At 38.9% G+C, this 20,202-nt stretch overlaps 1 protein-coding gene across 4 annotated transcripts in view; it reads right to left on the minus strand.

Moving 5' to 3' along the window:
- Nucleotides 1-19,905, minus strand: part of ATF1 (activating transcription factor 1) — a 46,046-nt gene extending 26,141 nt beyond the window's left edge. For 2 of the 4 annotated variants that reach the window (XM_063075103.1, XM_063075100.1), the window contains exons 1-2: nt 19,674-19,905; nt 16,267-16,365 (exon numbers count right to left, since the gene is read on the minus strand). In XM_063075103.1, coding sequence (XP_062931173.1) covers nt 16,267-16,359 — 93 coding nt within the window. In that variant the 5' untranslated portion in view covers nt 16,360-16,365; nt 19,674-19,905. Of the gene's footprint in view, nt 1-14,828; nt 14,860-16,266; nt 16,366-19,673 lie in introns of those variants that run through there. The other 2 variants (XM_063075101.1, XM_063075102.1) reach the window with 2 other exon arrangements.
- Between the last annotated feature and the right edge of the window lie 297 nt (nt 19,906-20,202).

Consider the following 20,202-nt stretch of genomic DNA (forward strand, 5'->3'; position numbering starts at 1 on the left):
AGTTAAATTCTTTCTGGAAAAAGGTACTTTTATTTTGGCCACAAAGAATTCCCATGAATAATTTTTCACAGTTAATAGGCAGTAAAGAATGAAAAATACAATTACACAAGTTACCATGAGTAAGAAGCAAAAATAGACAGCAAAATCACACCCAAATGATTTTAGATACTGACATTATCAGACACAGATTATAAAAAATTATGCTTACTACTCATAAAGAAACAAACAGTAGATTGTGTTTCAAGACAAGCTTGAAAATATCTTCAGGAAACAGAAAACCGTAGATTTGAAAAAGAACCAAACAGATTTTCTAGAGTAAAGATGTAATACTTGAAATTTTAAAAATGATTGTTCAGATATACCAGCAGATTAGACAAAGCTAAAGCAAGAATTAGTGAGCTGAAAGACAGGTAAGAAGAAATTACTGGAACTGCAGCACAGAAAGACAAACAGAAAATATAGAAGGATTAAGAGACATGTAGTATATAGTGAAAGGGACAAAGTATGTTGGAGGCAAAATGTGAAGAGATGATGGCTAAAAATGTTATAGAACTAATGATGACAGATACCAACCCATAGATTCAAGAGGACTAGTGACTCCCACGTGGAATAAATAGAAAGAGTTTCACACATAAAAACAACATCATAAATAGAAGCTACAAAACAGCTAAAGACAAAGAGAAGACTAAAAGCAGCTAAAGGGAAAAAGATTAAAACAGCAATAATCCATTGACTTCTCAACGGCAAGAATAAAAGACAACAGGCAGCAGAATTATATTTTCAATGTGCTTTAAAAAATAAACCAAAAGCTAGAATTCTATGCCCAGTGAAAATACTTTTTGAGAATGAAGATGAAATGGGTGTTTTCAAGCAAAAATAGTTAAGTCAACACTGTCAGCAGACCTACATCAAAGGAAATTCAAAAGCAGTGGTTCTCAACTGGAGGTGGTTTTGTTCCCCATAGACATACAGCAAAATTAGGGAACATTTTGGGTTGTCACAACTGGGGATTGCTCCTGCCATCTAGTGGGTAGAGGTCAAGGATGCTGTTAAACATCGCACAGTGCACAGTCCTTCACAACAAAGAATTATCTGGCCCCAAACATCTGTAGTGCTGAGGTTTTTCTAAAGCATGTACTTCAAATAAAAGAAAAGTGATCTCAAATGGAAGCTTAGACATGTAAGAAGGAATGAAGAGCAAAGAAAGTGGTAAATATATGGAAAAAATAAATAACACTGAATAAATTTATGATGTTTTGTGGGATTAAAAAGAAAAGAGAGGGGCTGGCCTGTTAGCTCAGCTGGTTACAGCATGATGCTGATATCACCAAAGTCCAGGGTTGGATCCCCATCCCAGCCAGCACCCCGCCCCCCAAAAAGAGAGAAATAGAAAAGATAAAGTCCTAATGATAATAACAATGGTAACAATTAGAACTCAGGCAAATGCAGATAAATGTTCTAACGTCCCTGTATCATCTGGGAGGAGAGTAAAGGTATTAACTTTAAACTTTACTAAGTAGGCATGCTGTAGTTAGGATAATCACTAAAAAAGTAGAAATAGAGCTTATGGACAGTCCAAATTGGTAACAAGTGATTGGGGATGGAATGAGAAGAAATAATCCAAAAGAAAACAAGAAAGGAGAGAAAAAGACACATGGAACATGTAGGTCAAAAAATACAAAAATAAGATGGTAGGTCTAAACCTATATATATCAGTAATTATGTTAGATGTATATGGACCAAACACTCTTGTTAAAAGATGAAGGGGGGAGACTAGGTTTTTTTTTACTCTAGCTATCTATATACAGTCAATGAGACACATATCTAAAACATAAGGATATAGAAAGTTTGAAAGTGAAAGCACAGGAAAATAATATGCCATTAAAATACCAAATTAAAGCCATATTATCAGTCAGGTTTTTAAGGCAAAAAGTATTTAAAGACAAATAAAAGGGACAAATCTCCAAAAAAATACAGTTTTAAAATCTGCATTCATTTAATAACATAGCTTCATAACACACAATCAATCACACAATATAAATTGAAAGACCACTAGAAGAAATAAGTCCACAATTATATAGAAAATTAACACATTTCTTTCAGTCATAGAACAAGCAGACAAAAAGTAATGAAGATATAGAAAATTTAAACATGGGCAACAAAACTGACCTAATATACAGAACTCTGCAGCCAACAATTGTAGAATATCCATTCTTTTCAACTGCACACTAAACATTTTTTAAAATTTACCATAGATTCTATGAGATCATAATTGTATTGCAAATTAGTTCATGATTTATTAATTTTGTGACCAGAATCACACATTCTATTACCTCATAGGAAGAGATATAAAAGAACACAAAATTGCTTCCCAAATATAATTTGTCAATATTCAATAAAATTTTTAAAAATTACTTCTCAAGTAAAACAAGTACCCAAAGTTATAAAATTATTTAGAAAAATACACTGAATATTTGAGATACAAACTAAAAAATGAAAATTTGGGATACAAACTAAACATTTTAAATGAATTCGGCAAAACTGGGGTCTTAACCTTAAAGGGAAGAAACTTACTGGTCCTGGTTCCTCTGAATAGTGGTATGTGATAAAATGTACTAAGTTTTCTTCTAAGGTGCAATTGTTGTTCTTGATTAGTCCTATAACTACTCTCTTTTATCAACAGAATGCCACTGTGTGTATTCATACTTCCTTTGGGGAAAACTCACATATCCATGTACTCAAGACCTCTTGGGTTTCCAACATCTAGATATTTTTAATGAACTCACCAACTTTATCTTAGTAACATATTGGAATATTATTTTGCTGTTACTACACTTCAATTGTAGATTAGAACATTCACTCTACTTAAAATAGACTATCAAGAAGAGGCCTCTCATGTTAAATTCCTCCATAAACATTGGTTAACCTTAAATATTATGAACCCTTTTGGTCTATTAGTTCAGTCATATTACTTTATGTTTTTGAGCTTTGTGGGCCATGTGCAGAGTATTATAATGCTACAAAGTTATTATAATATGATGACATTTAAATTATCCTAAAATGTCTACTACAGGTGAAATTTTATTATAGCATGAAATTTGTAAACCACATCTACTCTGACATCCCACTGAAGAAATTAAATAATTCCTTATAAATATTTTCCCTAGCTAAAAGCCATTTTATAAAATATCTCATTTTACACTGTGTACAAGATAAATGGATAGATGATAAGAAAATCAAATTGTTCATAACTCTTAATGTGCTTTCAAAATGAAAATGATCCTTTCAAGCACATGTGGAACATTCACTGTAAATACCATATGCTGGATAATAAAACAACAAGTGTAATCATCCAGAGTATATTTTCTGACTATAATAGAATACAAACTAGAAATCAATAGAAAGACAAAAGAAACCTCTTCAAACATACAGAAATCAAATAACACACTCCTAAATAATCCATCATTTAAAGAGGAAGTCTCAAAAGAAATTTAGAATGTACATAGAACTGAATTAAAATGAAAATATAACATATCAAACTTTATGGGAAGCATCTAAAACATCTGGGAAGGAAATTTATAGCACTAAATTCTTTTAGTAACAAAGAAGAAAGATCTCAAATCAATAATCTTCCTTCTTACCTCAAGAAACTAGAAAAAGAAGAGCAAAATATACCCAAAGAAAGCAGAAGGAAGGGAATCATAAAGAGCAGAAATTAATAAATTGAAAACAGGAAAACAAAAAGACCAGTGAAACAGAAAGCAGATTTCTGGGGAGGAATGTTAATAAAATCTATAAATAACTGGTAAGATTGACAAAAACAAAAAGAGAGATAAGGCACAAATCACCAACATCAGTAAAGAAACAGGGGATATCATTGCACATCTTGTAGCTATTAAATGGATAATAAGGGAATACTACTTTACACAAATCTGACAACTTAGAAGAAATGAACCAATTTCTTGAAAACCACAACAACCAAAACTCAGCTAAGATGAAATAGGCTGAATAGTCCCTCCCAGAAAAGAAATTTCCAGGCTCAGAAGATTTCAATGAAGAGTTTTATCATATATTTAAAGAATACCAATTTTATACAGTCTCTTCCAGAAAAGAGGAAATACTTTCCAACTCATTTTATGAGGCCAAAGACAGTAATAAAAAACCAACAAAACCAGACACCAATAAGCTCTCATGAATTTAAATGCAAAAATCCTCAATGAAACATTAGCAAACTGAATCCAGCAACATATAAAAAGAAAATGCCATGAACAAGTACAGTTTATTCCAGGTATGCAAGACATTTGAAAATCAATGTAATCCACTATATCAACAGGCCAAAGAAGAAAAAAATCATATTATCATACCAATGGATGAAGAAAAAGCATTTGACAAATTTAACATTTCATGAAAAACTCTCAGGAAACTAGGAATAGATGTGAACTTCCTCAAACTCACAAAGAACATCTACGAAAAACTTATAGCTAACATCAGACTTAATGGTGAAAGAATGAATGCTTTTCCTCTAAGAACAGGAACAAAGCAAGGACATCCATTCTCACCACTATACTCAACACAGTTCTGGAAGTTCCAGCAGTGCTGTTAAGGCAAGAAAAAGAAAAGGCATACAGATTGGAAAAGAAGAAATAAAACCATCTCTATTTGCAGATGTCATGGTTGTCTACATAGAAATATCCCAAGGGATGTTAAAACAACAGCAACACAACAACCTATCTCTGCTAGAACTAATAAGTGAGTTAAACAATGTCGCAGGGTACAAAATGAAGCTCAACACATAAAAATCAATTGCATTTGTTTTTTTGGTTTTTTTTTTTGGCGGCTGGCCAGTACAGGGATCTGAACCCTTGACCTTGGTGGTGTAACAACGCATTCTAACCAAGCTAACCAGCCAGCCTAATTGCATTTCATACCCTAACAATGAACAAGTGAAATCCAAAATCAACACAATATCATTTACAATTTCTCCAAAGAAAATATGCAATACTATTTACAATTGCTCCAAAGAAAATCAAATATTTAGGTATAAATCTAACAAAACATGTATAGCATCTGTATGTTAAAAGTGACCAAATGCTCTGGAAAAGAAATCAAAGATCTAAGTAATTAGAGACACTGTATTAAAGGATTGGAAGATACAAAATAGTAAAGATGTTGATTCTCCCAAATTGATCTATACGTTTGTAGACACAGACAAGCTCATTCTAAAATTTATACGAAAAGGGAAAGAAAGATCCTGTAAAATGCCAAAACAATTTTGAAATAGAAGAATTAATTTTGAAATGGGAGGAATCACTCTTCCCAATGACATAGCTACAGTAATTGAGACAGTGTGGTACTGACAGAGATAGACATAGACAGATCAAGGGAATACAATAGAGAACTCAAAAACAGACAAATAAATATGCCTAAATGATTTCTGAGAAACGTGCAAAAGCAATTCAATGGGGAAGGGGTCAACTTTTCAACAAATGATGCTATAACAATTGTACGTACATTTCAACAAATGGTGCTCTAACAACTGTACACCCATTTCAACCAATGGTGCTTTAACAACTGTACAACCAAGAATGCCCATGACAGTAGAGAGAGTATCTCCAGATAGGAAAGGATTGCCAAAAGCATTGATAAACACACCCATATTCTCAGCTTATCCCTGGACAAACCTTGAGTAAAGTTCTTATTGCAAAAATATGAATGGAAGGATGATCAATCTGTTATAAGTGTTTTGGAGCCAAAACTATTTATAATTTCTTCAACTATCCTCATTTAGCCTCATCTTCCATTTATCCTAATCCTCTGCCAGGAGGCAACAAACTACTATGGAGATGTGGAGATTTGGAGCTGTGGTGATTTGGACAGACTATGGAGTTGCAGTGGACATTATGATGCAATTCCCAGATCCCTTTTCACTAGTAAAGAACTCATTCCTCAGCTACTGGAGGACAGCTGTTAGCAGAGAGTATTCAGTTACCAGCCTTCATAACTGCCTTGGTTGATGAGAGTCACCTCGCCCAAGGTCATACACATCCCTTCCTGGGGCAGTCAGGATCCAATGACTATTGCATACAGGGATATGAAGCCCTGGCCAACTCCTTTCCCCAATTCTGAAGAGCTGTCTTTGCTTCAGAGTTCCATGTGGAGTCAGCTGAGGCCTTTGCTCAGTCTGAATCACAGTCCAACTTCTCCCTCTGCCCAATCCTGGTTTCCTTTTCTTTTCTTTCCTTCTACTGGTGGTAATCCTCAAAACACTGCCTAATAAACAGCCTGCATACTAATCTCCATCTCACAGTCTGTTTCCTGGAAACCCAAACTGACAGAAGTCAAACTGCTGGGATGCAAATCATGTCTCTACTTAGTAGTTGTGTGACCTCTAAATGGGTATTACAGAGAAGCACAGAAGGTTGATATGATGTTTAAAGGCATTCAAACATATAAAACCCTTAGAAATGCACCTGGCACATAGTAGAAATTCAGTAAATGTTAGCTGCTACTATCATTATTGTTTTCTGTTATTCTCATAGCTAAAGTATACAAATTTCTCTACAATATGAGAATTACTGAAAGTTATGAGCTGGAAAAGACTTTAAAGATCACCAAGTCCAACACCCTTAATTTCCAGATGATGAACATCAAGTCTAAAGAAGTTAAGTGACTTTAGTCAATGTTCCAGAGTCAATAAGTGACAAATTCAGGATTCAAACGAGGTCTTCTAACTAAATCCACTGTCATTTCCACTATGGATGAATGCCTTTCGGTTTACATATACTTTATAATTAAATGAAATTCAGTAAGTATTGAGTACCTCCCCTTCACCTTCTTGCCATAACTGCAACTTGGCTCTCCTCTGGGAAACCATGCCTTTACTATAGCTCTCTGCTGCACTCCTCATGAGCCTACAGATAGAGTGGGTGTTTCCTTTGCTCCTCACTGCTGCTTCCTGAACACCATCCCTTCAAAGTCCTCCTCCCAAACTCCCCCAACTTTGAGGCTCATAGCAGCAGACTGTCCTTGTGGCAATTGGCTCCTTATTTCTTTAAGACTTTAGAACCTGGACCACTCCGTTCTCTCCAATATACTCCTGATATAATTTGTGGTAATTACAAAATGCAACAGCCAATATCCTTCCATGCCCAGGCCTCTGTTTTTGACCTCCCTTCCCTCCAAAGCCTTGTCTTCCACCTTCCACAGCCACCCGTTCCCCATGTCATATCCTACAGGGTTTCTCAATAGGCATTTTGGGCCGGACAATTCTTCCATGTGCACGAATGTCCTATTCAGTGCAAGACATTTAGCTTCTCTGGCCTCTGCCCATTAAATGCTAGTGGCAACCCCTCTCCACCAACACGCACATAATTTCCAGACATCTCAGTGGGGAAGTATTACCACCCCAGTTGAGAACCACTGACCTTAACACTATCATTACCAATAAATGCACCCTTCCATAATCTCAACTTTAAGTATCCTCTCTGAGCACCACCCACTTCTGACTCACTACTTCTTGTACTTGGACTCTCAACAATTCTTGGGCTCCACAGGAACCTACAGTCCATTGATCCTACTATCTTTTCCCTGCTCTTGACCCCATCAAGTCGCCACTTCCTTCCTTATATAGCTTAAATTTCATGGTCCAGTCTTATGATCACTGTATCATATATACCCTCAGTGTCCTTGTTTTTTCTTGCTTCACTGCAGTTCCTTAATTAAATGACAACCTGGCCACTCACCTACTCATCTACACCTATAACCTGCATACAAGTATCTCTCTCTCATTGGAGAAAAACACACACGTGAACTTAATGGTCTCATGATCAGTAACTCAAGTGGACCATTAGTACTCTCCAGCAATCCTACTATATATCCCTAGTCCAATAACATCTCCTACTCTCCTAGCAGATTATTCCATACTTTCTCCTTACTCTATCATCTCAAAGCATTTTATCTCACTGAAAATCAAAGAAGTTAGAAGAAAACTTTCAGAGTATCTCATCTGCAATCTCCCCACCTAACCTGTATTCACTTTCTTTCTTATTATTAATTATGAAACTGTGCTCATATAAAATTAACTTCTCCACTTGTAGATTAATTCTCATCCCCCTTCCTTCCTCATGGATGGACATCATCCCAGGATTGTTCTCTCTCTCCTGTATCATCAAATTTTCTCCCTCTATTGCACCATTCTCTTTGGTCTCCTAACAGGCTGTTAATTCCTCCCATCCTGCAGTTCCCTCTGGCAACTTCATTTGTCAGCTCTCTTGAGAAAAACTCCTTGAAGGAGTTGTCTCTTCATGCAGAAGTTGTCAATGAGTTTGTCTATTCATGTTCTCTTTCCATGCTCTTTCCTCAAGTGATCAGTATATAACCTTGTTTTATGTATTTCTATTTAAAGATACCTTATTTAATGATGGTGATGAACTCACCATCAATAGTACTATAACTCATGCCTGAATGAAACTTATCTAACACATGTGTTTTCTCCATAAGGCACATCACAGCTGCCTTTCACTTATAGACACAAGACAGCACTTCAGCACTATGCTTGCGGGCCATTTTAAACTGCAAAATCACCAACAAAAAGCACAAAACTGCAAAAAATGTGTCACTACCTAGGTCACAAAATGGACTATTGTTTACAGAATGAGAGCTGAAACAAGAAGCTTCAACCTCAGATGGGAACATGTGCAGAGTGACTCAAATTTTTCACCACTATGAGCATGTCCATGAATGACTGCAAAAATGCTGTATTGATTTTGGGGTTACAAATAAATTTTATCAATTAGGCAAATTTACAAATACAGAATCTGTGAATAATGAGGATCTCCTGTATAATAGTTCGTCTTTGCTCTTCATCTTATTTGACCTATCAGCCATATTTACACAGTACACCATCACACCTCATTCTTGATTTCCAAGATTTCAATTTCTCTTGGTTTTCCTCCTACTTCATTGACAACCCCTCTTCAATCTCCTCAAACTCCAAATGTTAGAGAATCCCAGATCCACTGACTTCATCTCTTACTATACTCACCCCTCAGTAATCTCATCTAGTCACATGGCTTTGATTACACCTATGTTAAATAGATATTGTCCTATGGTTCTTGGATACTCTATTCTCTGTTTCCTATTTGGATAATTTCTGCTGACTCATCTTCAAGCTTAGGTTCACTGATTCTTTCCTCAGTCTACTGAAAAGGCCAAATACACACTTCATCTGTGTCATTACTTCTAGTTCTAGCATCTCCACTTGACTTTCATGTATACTAGTCCCCTCATCGATGGTTTTGCTTTCCTCAGTTTCAGTTACCTACAGTCAACTGCAGTCCAAAAATATTAAATGGAAAATTCCAAAAACAAACCTCCAGCTCCATTATAATCTTCTGAGGGCTGGCCAGTTAGCTCAGTTGGTTACAGCATGGTATTTATGACACCAAGGTCAAGGATTTGGATCCCCATTCTGGCCAGTCACCGAAAAAACACATGAGCACCATTATAATCTTATGGAATCACCATGGTATATGAATGAGGTCCAAATGTTGACCAAAGATAGTGACTAAATACACTGACCAAAATGTTACACAACACATGGCTGTAGTTTTTCTTTTTTGGTATGTGTTTCATAATTTTTGCCTGAAAGATGGACATGATGTGTAAGACAGCAGAGACTGAAGTAAATAGTATTTATGCCTAGAAATGAATGGGTACACCTCTTCTTCTACAAGACCATTTGTGTGTGTGTGTGTTTGTGTGTGGTGGGGGGGGTAGTGAGGCGGGCGGGAAAGGGTCTGGGGCTAACTCAATCTTTTCAGGAAAGACTTGAGCTGGGTTTGGGTTTTGTTATGATTACCTTTAGTGCACTACCAGCTTCAAATTCCTCTAGTGTGACCTGCTTAGAGTAGGGGCTGGTTTGCCAAAGTGTTTTTCTCAGTGTTCTTGCTCCACCCTCAGCTTTAGGCTTCCTCTGTGCATCTGTCCCAAAGAGATTCTCCCCATACTCTTGTCCCTCCCTGGAGGGTACGACTGCTGTTGCTTGACTTGATAGCAACAACAGGGAGGTTCTTTGTTGTCCTGGCCCAGTCCTTAGGTCTCAAGGGGTGGGGCTTTCTCCCAGTGGGAGAAAAACTCTAATGTCTGAGCCCAGGACAGCTTCCTGCCCTTCCCTCAGTGTTTGTGGGTATTATTTTGCTTTTCACTTCTCCCAGATACAATGGAAAACACTGTTTATTTCCTTTCCTCCAATGGATTAACAGCACTTAAAAACAGGAGAAAAGGCTCCAGGCAGCCCTGTACCACTTACCGAGGCTTTTTCTGGTCTCCCTTGCATCCCCCAATCTTTCTCAACAGCAGTTGTTGGAAGTCTTTGGAGAAAAGCCTTCAAAAAGGTGGGAACTCCCCTTCTGTCTGCAGCTCCCAAGGGTTCTATGCTTGGACTTTAGCAACTCATTAAAAATTTAGCTGACTTCTCCTTTGCACCTAGTATGACAGCCCTGCTCTCTTTCTGTTCCCTGCTGCAGGTGAGTCATGCCCACATTCCACCTATATGGGTTCAAAAAAAGTTATGATTTTGTAGATTATACAACTTATTCTTGCTTTAGGGTAGAAGCAACACTTTTTCCAGCTTTCTGCATCCTAGCTGGAAGCTGGAAATTGCTCCATGATTTTAAATGCCATTTGTATGTTCACATCTCATAAGTTTACATTTCTAGTCTGGACACCAGACTCATATATATCCAACTGCCCACTGCATAAATCTACTTGGATGGTCTGGCAGACAGATTTTAAGGTGGCCCCTGTGATCTATATCTCCTGGTGTTTGTCCCTTCGTGTAATCCTCTACCCTGGAATGTGATAATTGTGGCTTCTTTCTTTTTTTTTTTTTGGTGGCTGGCCAGTATGGGGATCAGAACCTGTTACCTTGGTGTTATAAGGCTGCACTCTAACCAACTAAGCTAACCAGCCAGCTGTTTGTGTGATTTATTTCTAACCAACAGAATAAGGCAAAGATGATGGGATGTCATTCCCATGATTATGTTTTATGACACAGGAATGTCATTCCCTTGATTATGTTACATTATATAAGACTGTGGCTAGCAGACTCACTCTCATTCTCCTGCTGGACTTAAAGAAGCAGGCTGCCATGTTGTGAAGAGGGCCATGTGGCAGGGAATTACAGGCTGCCTCTATGAGCCAAGGACAGCCTCCAGCCAATAGCCAACAAAAAACTGAAGTCAGTTCTACAGCCACAATGAAATGAATTCTGCCAACTACTGAGCTTAGAAGTGGATTCTTCTCTAGCCTCCAGATAAGAACCCAGCCCTAGGGAAAAATGGAGAGCCATATGCAAAAGAATGAAACTAGATTACTATCTCTCACCACATACAAAAATCAACTCAAAATGGGGTGAAGTCTAAATGTAAGACCCAAAACCACAAACTACTAGAAGATAGGGGAAACACTTCAGGACACTGCCTGGGCAAAGACTTTATAAGGAGGACCTGAAAAGCAGAGGCAACAAAAGCAAAAACAGACAAATGGGATTATATCTAAACAGCTTCTGTACAGCAAAGGAAACAATCAAGAGTGAAGAGACAACCTGTAGAATGGGAAAAAATATTTGCAAACTATACATCCAACAAGGGATTAATATCTAGAATATACAAGGAACTCAAACAACTCAATAGCAAGAAAACAAACAATCTGATCAAAAATATGGGTAAATGAAGGGCTGGCCAGTTAGCTCAGTTAGTTAGAGCAGGGTGCTGATAACACCAAGGTCCTGGGTTTGAACCCTGTACTGGCCAACTGCCAGAAAATGAAAAAAGGGGGGGTGGTAGCAAATGAGCTGAATAGACATTTCTCAAAAGAAGGCATACAAATGGCCAACAGGTATATGGAAAAATGCTCAACATAGCTAATCATCAGGGATGTGTAAATCAAAACCATAATGAGATATCATCTCACTCTATCTAGAATGGCTATTACCAAAAAGACAGAAAATAACAAATGCTGGAGAAAGACAGAATGTAAATTAGTACAACCATTACGGTAAACAGTATGGAGGTTCCTCAGAAAACTACAAATAGAACTACCATTTGATCCAGCAATCCTACTACTGGGTATTTTTCCAAAGAAAAGGAGTAGAATGGCAGTTGTCAGAGGCTGGAAGGAGAGGTGGGAGGGAGGTTGTGAGAGGTTGGTTAATGGATACAAAAGTATAGCTAGATAAGAAGAACAATATCTAGTATTCTATAGCACTGTAGGGTGACCTTAATTAACAACAATTTATTGTATGGTTTTAATTAGCTCGAAGAGGATTTTGAATGTTTCCAACACAAAGAAATGATAAACCTTTGAGGTAATGAAAAAAAAAAAAAAAATCAGTGGTTGCCAGGGTTTCAGGGGATGAGGGAGGGAGGGAGAGAGGAATGAAGAATAGGTGGCGCACAGAGCATTTTTAAGGCAGCAAAACTATTTTGTGATATTAACAAGGTCAAGGGTTTGGATCCCTTACCAGCCCGCCACCAAAAGCAAAACAAAACAAAACAAAACAAAGCTATTCTGTATGATACTGTATTGGTTAATACATGACATTATGACATTGACATTATGCACTAAGCAAAACCACAAACGTATACAATACAAAGAGGGAACCCTAATATAAAATTAAGGTAGTAATGTATCAATATTGATTCATAATTGTAACAAATGATGTACCACACTAATGTAACACATCAGTAATAGGAGAAACTGTATATGTGGGTGGGGGGAGGGCATGGGAACCATCTTTACTTTCTGCTCAATTTTTCTGTAAAACTAAAACTGCTATAAAACTAAAGAAAAAAAACCCAAAAAACAAAAAAGCAGATTTTGAACATCCAAAATATTAAGTTAAATTAAGGGAGGGGAAAAAAAAGCCCTAGCCAACACCTTGATCGCAGCTTATGACACCTCGAAGCAGAGATGCCAGCTAAGACATACCTGACCCCACCAAAACTGTGACATAAGGGTGGCCCGTGGATCATTCGGGAGAGTACGGTGCTGATAACACCAAGGCCATGGGTTCGGATCCTATATAGGGATGGCTGGTTAGCGCACTGGCTGAGTGTAGTGCTGACAACACCAAGCCAAGGGTTAAGATCCCCTTACCGGTCATCTTTTTAAAAACAAACAAACAAACAAAACTGTGAGATAATAAACGTGTTGTTTTAAGCCACTAAGTTTGTGGTAATTTGTTTTGCAGCACAGAAAACTAATAGAAATAGTATTACAAATTTAACATGCCTAAAACGCAAATTTCTGATATCCCCCCAAAAGAATAGAGAAACATGTTCAAATATTGTCCATCTCAGTAAACAGCAATTCCATTCTAATACTTACTCAAGCCCAAAACTGTGGAATCAATTTTGACTCTTTTCTTTCTTTATAATTCCACATCCAATCCCAGAGCAAACACTATTGGCTTAACAATCTAATTCTAGATTATATCCAGAATCTATCTCACCACAACCACTGCTACCACCTTGGTCCAAACCACTATCATCTCTTATGTACATTACTATAATGCCTCCTAACTGGTTTTCCAGCTTCCACTGCACAAAGTAGCCTAAGTGACCCTCCTTTGTCAGATAACGTTTTTACTCAAAACACTCCGAAGTTTCCCCATCTCACTCAGATTGAAACACAGAAGTCTTACAGTAGCACCTATGAGGCCTACATTATCTGTCATTCTCCCCTCCCACCTCAACCCTCTCTGCCTCTTCTTTCATCCTTCCCTCTTTCATCTCTCTCTCACCTTGCTTTTCCTTGATCTCATGAAGCACATATCAGTTTCAGAATCTTGCAACTGTTGGTTGCTATGGGTTAAATGTATCCCCCAAAAGTTCATGTATTGGAATTTGACCCCCATTGTAATAGTGTTAAGTGGGCGGGAAATCCTTTTACACTACTTGAAAGGTGGGACCTTTAAGAGGTAATTAGATTGTGAGGACTGCCTTTGTGAATGGATTGATCCACTCACGGAGTAATAGGTGTGGGCTTTAAAAGGACAGCAAGTGAGCAGGTTAGTTCTCTTCCTCAGTCCATTCTCACATGTGACACCCTGGTTGCCATGGAACCCTGTAGAGAGTTTTCACCCAGAAGAAGGCGCTCACCAGATGTATTCCCTGGACCTTGGACTCCCCAGCCTCCAAAACCATAAAAAATAAATTTCATTTCTTTATAAATTACTCAGTTTCAGGTACTCTATATTAAGCAACAGAAATAGACTAATTACATTGGTCCATGTAATTGAACAGGTATTTCCTCAGTTAGGACTTCTCTGACTAGCTTGTATAAAAAGGGCAGGTCCCCTGTCCTCACCACCAACTCCCTATACCTCCTACCCTACTTTATTAGTCTCCATAGCACATATTACCACCTGATACCTGTTTTGTTGCTTTGTCTCCCCAAAGTTAGAATGCAAGTTCCATGAGGTGAGACTTTTGTTCACTGCCATATCCCCAGCTTATACTAAATTTTTGTGTTAGATTTTGTTTCCTTGCAGAATTTTAAGTCTAATAAAGTAGTCAAGCCATAGAATTTGGATACGTCATCAATAACATTATTTTAAAAAATCACTATAAATGATTTGCCACCCAGAAATGTCATCTCGAAAACAAGAAAAGAAATTATTCTTCCTTACTGTAAATATGCTTCTGAGGAAACTAGAAAAACTTTCACATCTAATCAAAATAACTGAAATATATAAGTAAGCCAAACGAACTAAAACATTTCTTTAAAAGGTTCTATTAACAGAAAGATAACAAAAGGAACTCTACCTTGTTCTTCTAGTACCATCTGAAGAAGATGCTGTTCTTCACAGATGTAGCCAAATAAAAAGAAGGATGCATCAAGCTTGAAGGATTAACCTTTTAGGTTACTGGTTCTCCAACTTTTGGTCACAGGGCCCTTTTACACTCTTAAAAATTACTGAGGACCTCAAAAAACTTTTATTTATGTGGGTTATATCTATTGATACTTTCATTTAAAATTAAAACAAAAATTTTTAAAATATTGAACAGTTCATTTAAAAATAATCACAAATTCACTACATGTATCTGTTGTTGCTTTTTATTTTGGCTGCTGGCTGGTACAGGGATCAAATCCTGGACCTTGGTGTTTTCAGCACTATGCTCAAAACAACTGATCTAACCAGCCAGCCCTCATTATACATTAACATAAGCAATATATTTCCATTAATACAACTATATTTTCCCCAAAAATATCAGTGAGAGAAATGGCATTGTTTTACGTTTCTGCAATTCTCTTCTTATCTCATTCTACATTAAATATGTTGCCACAGGTTGTTCTGTTGAGGTATATGAAGAAATCTGACCTCACACAGATACGTAGTTAGAAAAGGAGGAGTACTTGGTTATAGCTGGTGTTGATAACACCAAGGTCAAGTGTTCAGATTCTTACCAGCCAGCTGCCCAGAAAAAAAAAAAAAGAAAAGGGAAGAGTGTTTTAAAAGTCTTTTCAGTAATTGTGGATATTCTTTGATACAATAGCAAAACTTGACAAGTTGCAGTTTCTTAAAGGTTATTTGCTATGTACAATCTGAACTTTGTGTATTCTGTTAACATTAAAATACACTGGTCTACCTTACACTTTGCATGGATCTTATACCCATGCATGATTTTGTAGACAATTTTGTAACTAGAAAGTCTGTAAGTATGGGGAAGCTGTCAAGTTCATTATTGTGAATACAAATTTTCCAAAATTCTAATTTTTGCTTGAAAGTTCAAATCTTATCACTGGCAACAAATACTGTCAGTTGCATGGATTACATAGTTTGAACTACAAAAAAAATCATCAGTTCTGCAATATGTCTGTCAATTTAGTTAAATTATCTCATGAATATGCATATTTCCTAGTTCAGCAAAAACATTTCCTATATATTCATGATAAATCTGTAAAACTGAATGGTATTGACAAGATATTTGAAATAAATACACCTTATTTATTTATTTACTTACTTTTGGCTGCTGGCAAGTACAGGGATTGAACCCTGGACCTTGGTGTTATCAGCACCACACTCTAACCAACTGAGCTAACTGGCCAGCCCTCTACCTTTTTTATTTTTCAACATTTTACACAGTCTTTTTTGCTTGGTCCTTTTTTTGAATATTTGTAGTAAGAGATCTAAAATAACAGATTAATCTGCATACAAAATGTTGCTAACTAGCTCAATATTTTGGCTGGTCCCTGTCTTACCTGTTGAGCAATATGAGAAATATGAGTTCCCTGAACTGTTGAACCAGGTTGAGGTGCTGTCTCTGAAGTGTTACACTTGTGAGAATCTTCCATAATCAACTATAAGGAGGAAAAAAAAAAAGTTAAAATAAAAAGTGCTATAGAATATTTAGAGTATACTATACAGTCATGTAAACATTGATCATTTGGTTGCCTCCATGGAAGAGAACTGGTAGCTATGCTATAGAAATAGAAGGGATTTTCCTTGCATATTCTTTTAAGTTTTTTGAATTCTGGCCAAAAAGAACATGTTTAAATTTAATAAGTGGCACATATATATATAAATTATTGTAACTAAATTTTCAAATGTTAATCCCACTCAAGAAGTATGACAGTCTTCCTTTCCATGGACACAAGCATTCCTTTCTGTAGTGTAGGGAACAGTTTCTAATTACACATAGTTTTGTTGATGACTTTAAGCTATTATTCCTAAAATGGAGGTTAAGATGAACAATCCATTATAAACTTGTTTAACACAATAAATTTTGTGTACAAAGGCATTTTCTGTTAAAATATAGTAAGCCCCAGGCAGCAGCTGTAAGCTTAACATGAGACAACCCCAAATTGGGCAGAATCACAAGGGGGCAGTGAAACACAGCTTCAAAAATGCCATCAATGGGAATAAATTTGGGGAACTGAGAAACTGCAGCAGGCTGTGATTTTGCTGACACAGACTGTAAGGAGAGGCACAGCACCTTTAAGAAAACATGCAAAGAAACATTATATGCTAGGCATTCATCTTCTGAATTCCCTAATGTAAAGATGTGTAAATTGAGCTTCAAAGAAATTGTCATTAACTGTGGATCTCACAATAAGATGTGAATGCAAGACCTGAAGCCAGAAATGCTTTAATCCAAAATCCCTAGTTTTTTATTCCATATTGACCCTCTTTGAGAATACCCTCACATCCTGACTGCTCCTTTTCTTAATGCTTTCACTGTGCCTTACACATATTTCTAATGAGGTTACTTATCGTTGAACGTTGAACTGTGCTTATTGGCATGTGTTTCCCCCAGTTTTAGGTCCCCTACGGACAGGCCTGTATCATGTTAGTGCATGCTCAATGCCCAGCAGAGACTCTCATGCAGTAAATACTAACAAATACAGTACTGTATAGTATTCTCAACAGATGAATGAACAGGGCCGAGCCCGTGGCGCACTCGGGAGAGTGTGGTGCTGATAACACCAAGGCCACGGGTTCGGATCCTATATAGGGATGGCCGGTTTGCTCATTGGCTGAGCGTGGTGCTGACAACACCCAGTCAAGGGTTAAGATCCCCTTACTGGTCATCTTTTTAGGAAAAAAAAAAAAAAAAAAAAACAGATGAATGAACAGAGTCTCAGTTTCCTCACCTATAGAGGATGCTGAACTATTGTAAGCCTGAGAGCAGGGAGTCTCCACTCAACATTTCCACAATTTAACCCATTATTTCCCCTCAAAATTGTTCCTATTAGTCACAGTGAATCTCTTTCGGATCTGCAAATGTGCCTTGCTTTCTATCAGTTTAGGCTTTCATATATTCTATTCTCTTTTCCTGAAACATTATTCCCCTTCCTCTTCTTGTGGCCTATTTTCCTTCTGAGTTATTCTTCCAGGCAAACTTACATGACTCCCTTGACTGGTTTAGAAAACATGGCTGTATACCCCTAACAAATGCTCCCCTCTTCTTTTAGCACTTATCACGGTATTGTAATGGCCTAATTTTTTTTTTTTTTTTTTTTTTTTTTTGCTCCCCACCGGAAGTAAGCTCTAGGGACTGAAAGACCACATCCTATTCCTAGTATTCCTAGTATAGCACTAATACCTTGTCTATTAATTGATTGATTGATTGATTGATTGGTGGCCGGTAAGGGGATTCGAACCCTTTTTTTGGTGGCTGGTACAGGGATCTGACCCTTGACCTTGGTGTTACAAGGTGGCGCTCTGACAAACGGAGCTAACCGGCCAGCCACCCTTGCACATTTATTATTATTAAATAAATCAGTGTGTTTACTTGGGTTTACCCGCTTAGAACAATGGCTAAAGAAATATCTTTAGACAGTTACTTCACCCCAGCTTTAGAAACGGAGCAATTCAGGCACAAGGAAAGCTTGCAGAGATATCACACCCTACATTAGAGTTTGGAAATTAAATAAAAATGAACGGGATGACGTGAAAAAAAATTTTTTTAGAAGGGACTACCACCTACTGGTGATACCGTAGTACTGCACAGATATATTGTATCACAGATCAGACAGTAATGGAATTATTACAAATATTACAGAACAAACACATTCGACTTTAGGACAACAGTACTGATTCTGACTGAGGTAACTACATTATAAAGTTTATACAAATAGCACTTTAACAGAACGCACATTTCTGTTGGTAGCAAAGTCCTCAGGATAAAATGCATTTTGCGAACGTAAATACTATACAAATTTACCACCGGTGAGGCCAGTTTGACAAAGATGCCTGCCAATCTACGCTGATATAATGGGCTCGAAAGCGTTAAGGGCTCTCGAAGACTGTTCCTAGCCCGATGTTCTTCAAAAGCGAACGAAACTAGATATTAACATCTACAATGATTTCAAAGCGATTAAGCCGCACGCTCCACGGTGTAATGGAAGCTGAGAAATACCAAGCTTCGTTTTATGATGGAGGAGAAAACCACAGATAAAGCTTCCCAGGTTTGATTGTCCGACCAGAGGGAAACAACGACCTGCTGTCATCCCTAGCCAGGTGAAAACATGCTATGGTGAAAGCGTGCTATTCCACACTTTCCTCGCTCATCGGTCACACCTTTCCAACGCTGTTTATTGTACTGCTTGTCTCCCCACTAGACTGTAAGCACCATGAAGGTAGGGCTAACTCTGCCCTCCACGGTAGCCCGGGCCGGGGCATGGCGCGGAGGCGCCCGGTGCGCTCCGCGGACTACTCGCAGAGTTAACCAGTCTCAGCCCCGCTCAGCGGACGTCGCGCCAAAGCCAAGGCCACGCTGCCCTCCTCCCTGCTCACAGCCCAATCTCGAGACCTTCGACGGAGAGCTCTCGCCTTCGACCGCAGACGGGCAGTTTCGGAGGCTAAGGCCACCCCGCGGCGGGAGGTTTTCGGTTTTATTTTTATTTGGGGGCGAGGGAAGGAGGAGGCGAACGAGTGAAAGGGCACAGGCGAGAGCGAAGTCTCGAGGACCGGAAGCGCGCACGGCCGGGGGACAGCGGGCAGCCCCTCCCCCTTCTGCCGAGCGCCTCCCGCGCCCCTCCCCCACCGCTGCGGTCCGCGCAGGACCCCCACCCGGCGTGCGATCCGGCTCGGCTACCCCGCGGGCGCCGCGTCCCCGCGCCCTCCCCCGACCACGGGCGCACGCCCTACCCCTCCCCCAACTTACCTGTGGCTGCCGCCTCGTTGCTGTCTGGGGCGGGAACTTCCACTCCCCCCTCCCAGGTGGATCCAAATTCACTACCCACTTCCCCACCCCCTCACGCGGCGGGGGACGTGCCTCTATCTCGGCTCAGTCGGGGCGGGGAGAATCAGTGTCACTTAACAGCCAACTGTCCTAGGCTACCGTTTCCTCGTCAGTCACGGCCGCCAGTGGCGGCATGGTCTACACCAGGCCGGGGGCGGGGGTGGGGAGGGGGGCAAAACAGTGTAAATGCGTGTGGGGGGTGAAGTTAAGGCGGAGCCGCCGTGCGGGCCGCCGTCCGACGTCATCGCGTTACTCACGTGATGCGCCGCCATCTTGTACACGCTTTCCTCGGAATGGCTAGATGTTCTTCCGAATGAGCTACTCAGGCGAGAGTTGGAGGTGGAAGCTTCCTGGGGTACCTCTCGCTTCAGAATCTCTACCCCGCATGTCTATTTCTGGAGGCCCTCACCTGCTGGGTGCTCTCAGGAGGCCTTTCGTTGTGGGGCGTCGC

This window comes from Cynocephalus volans, chromosome 12 (genome assembly GCF_027409185.1).
Source record: "Cynocephalus volans isolate mCynVol1 chromosome 12, mCynVol1.pri, whole genome shotgun sequence".
Taxonomy (NCBI): Eukaryota; Metazoa; Chordata; class Mammalia; order Dermoptera; family Cynocephalidae; genus Cynocephalus; species Cynocephalus volans.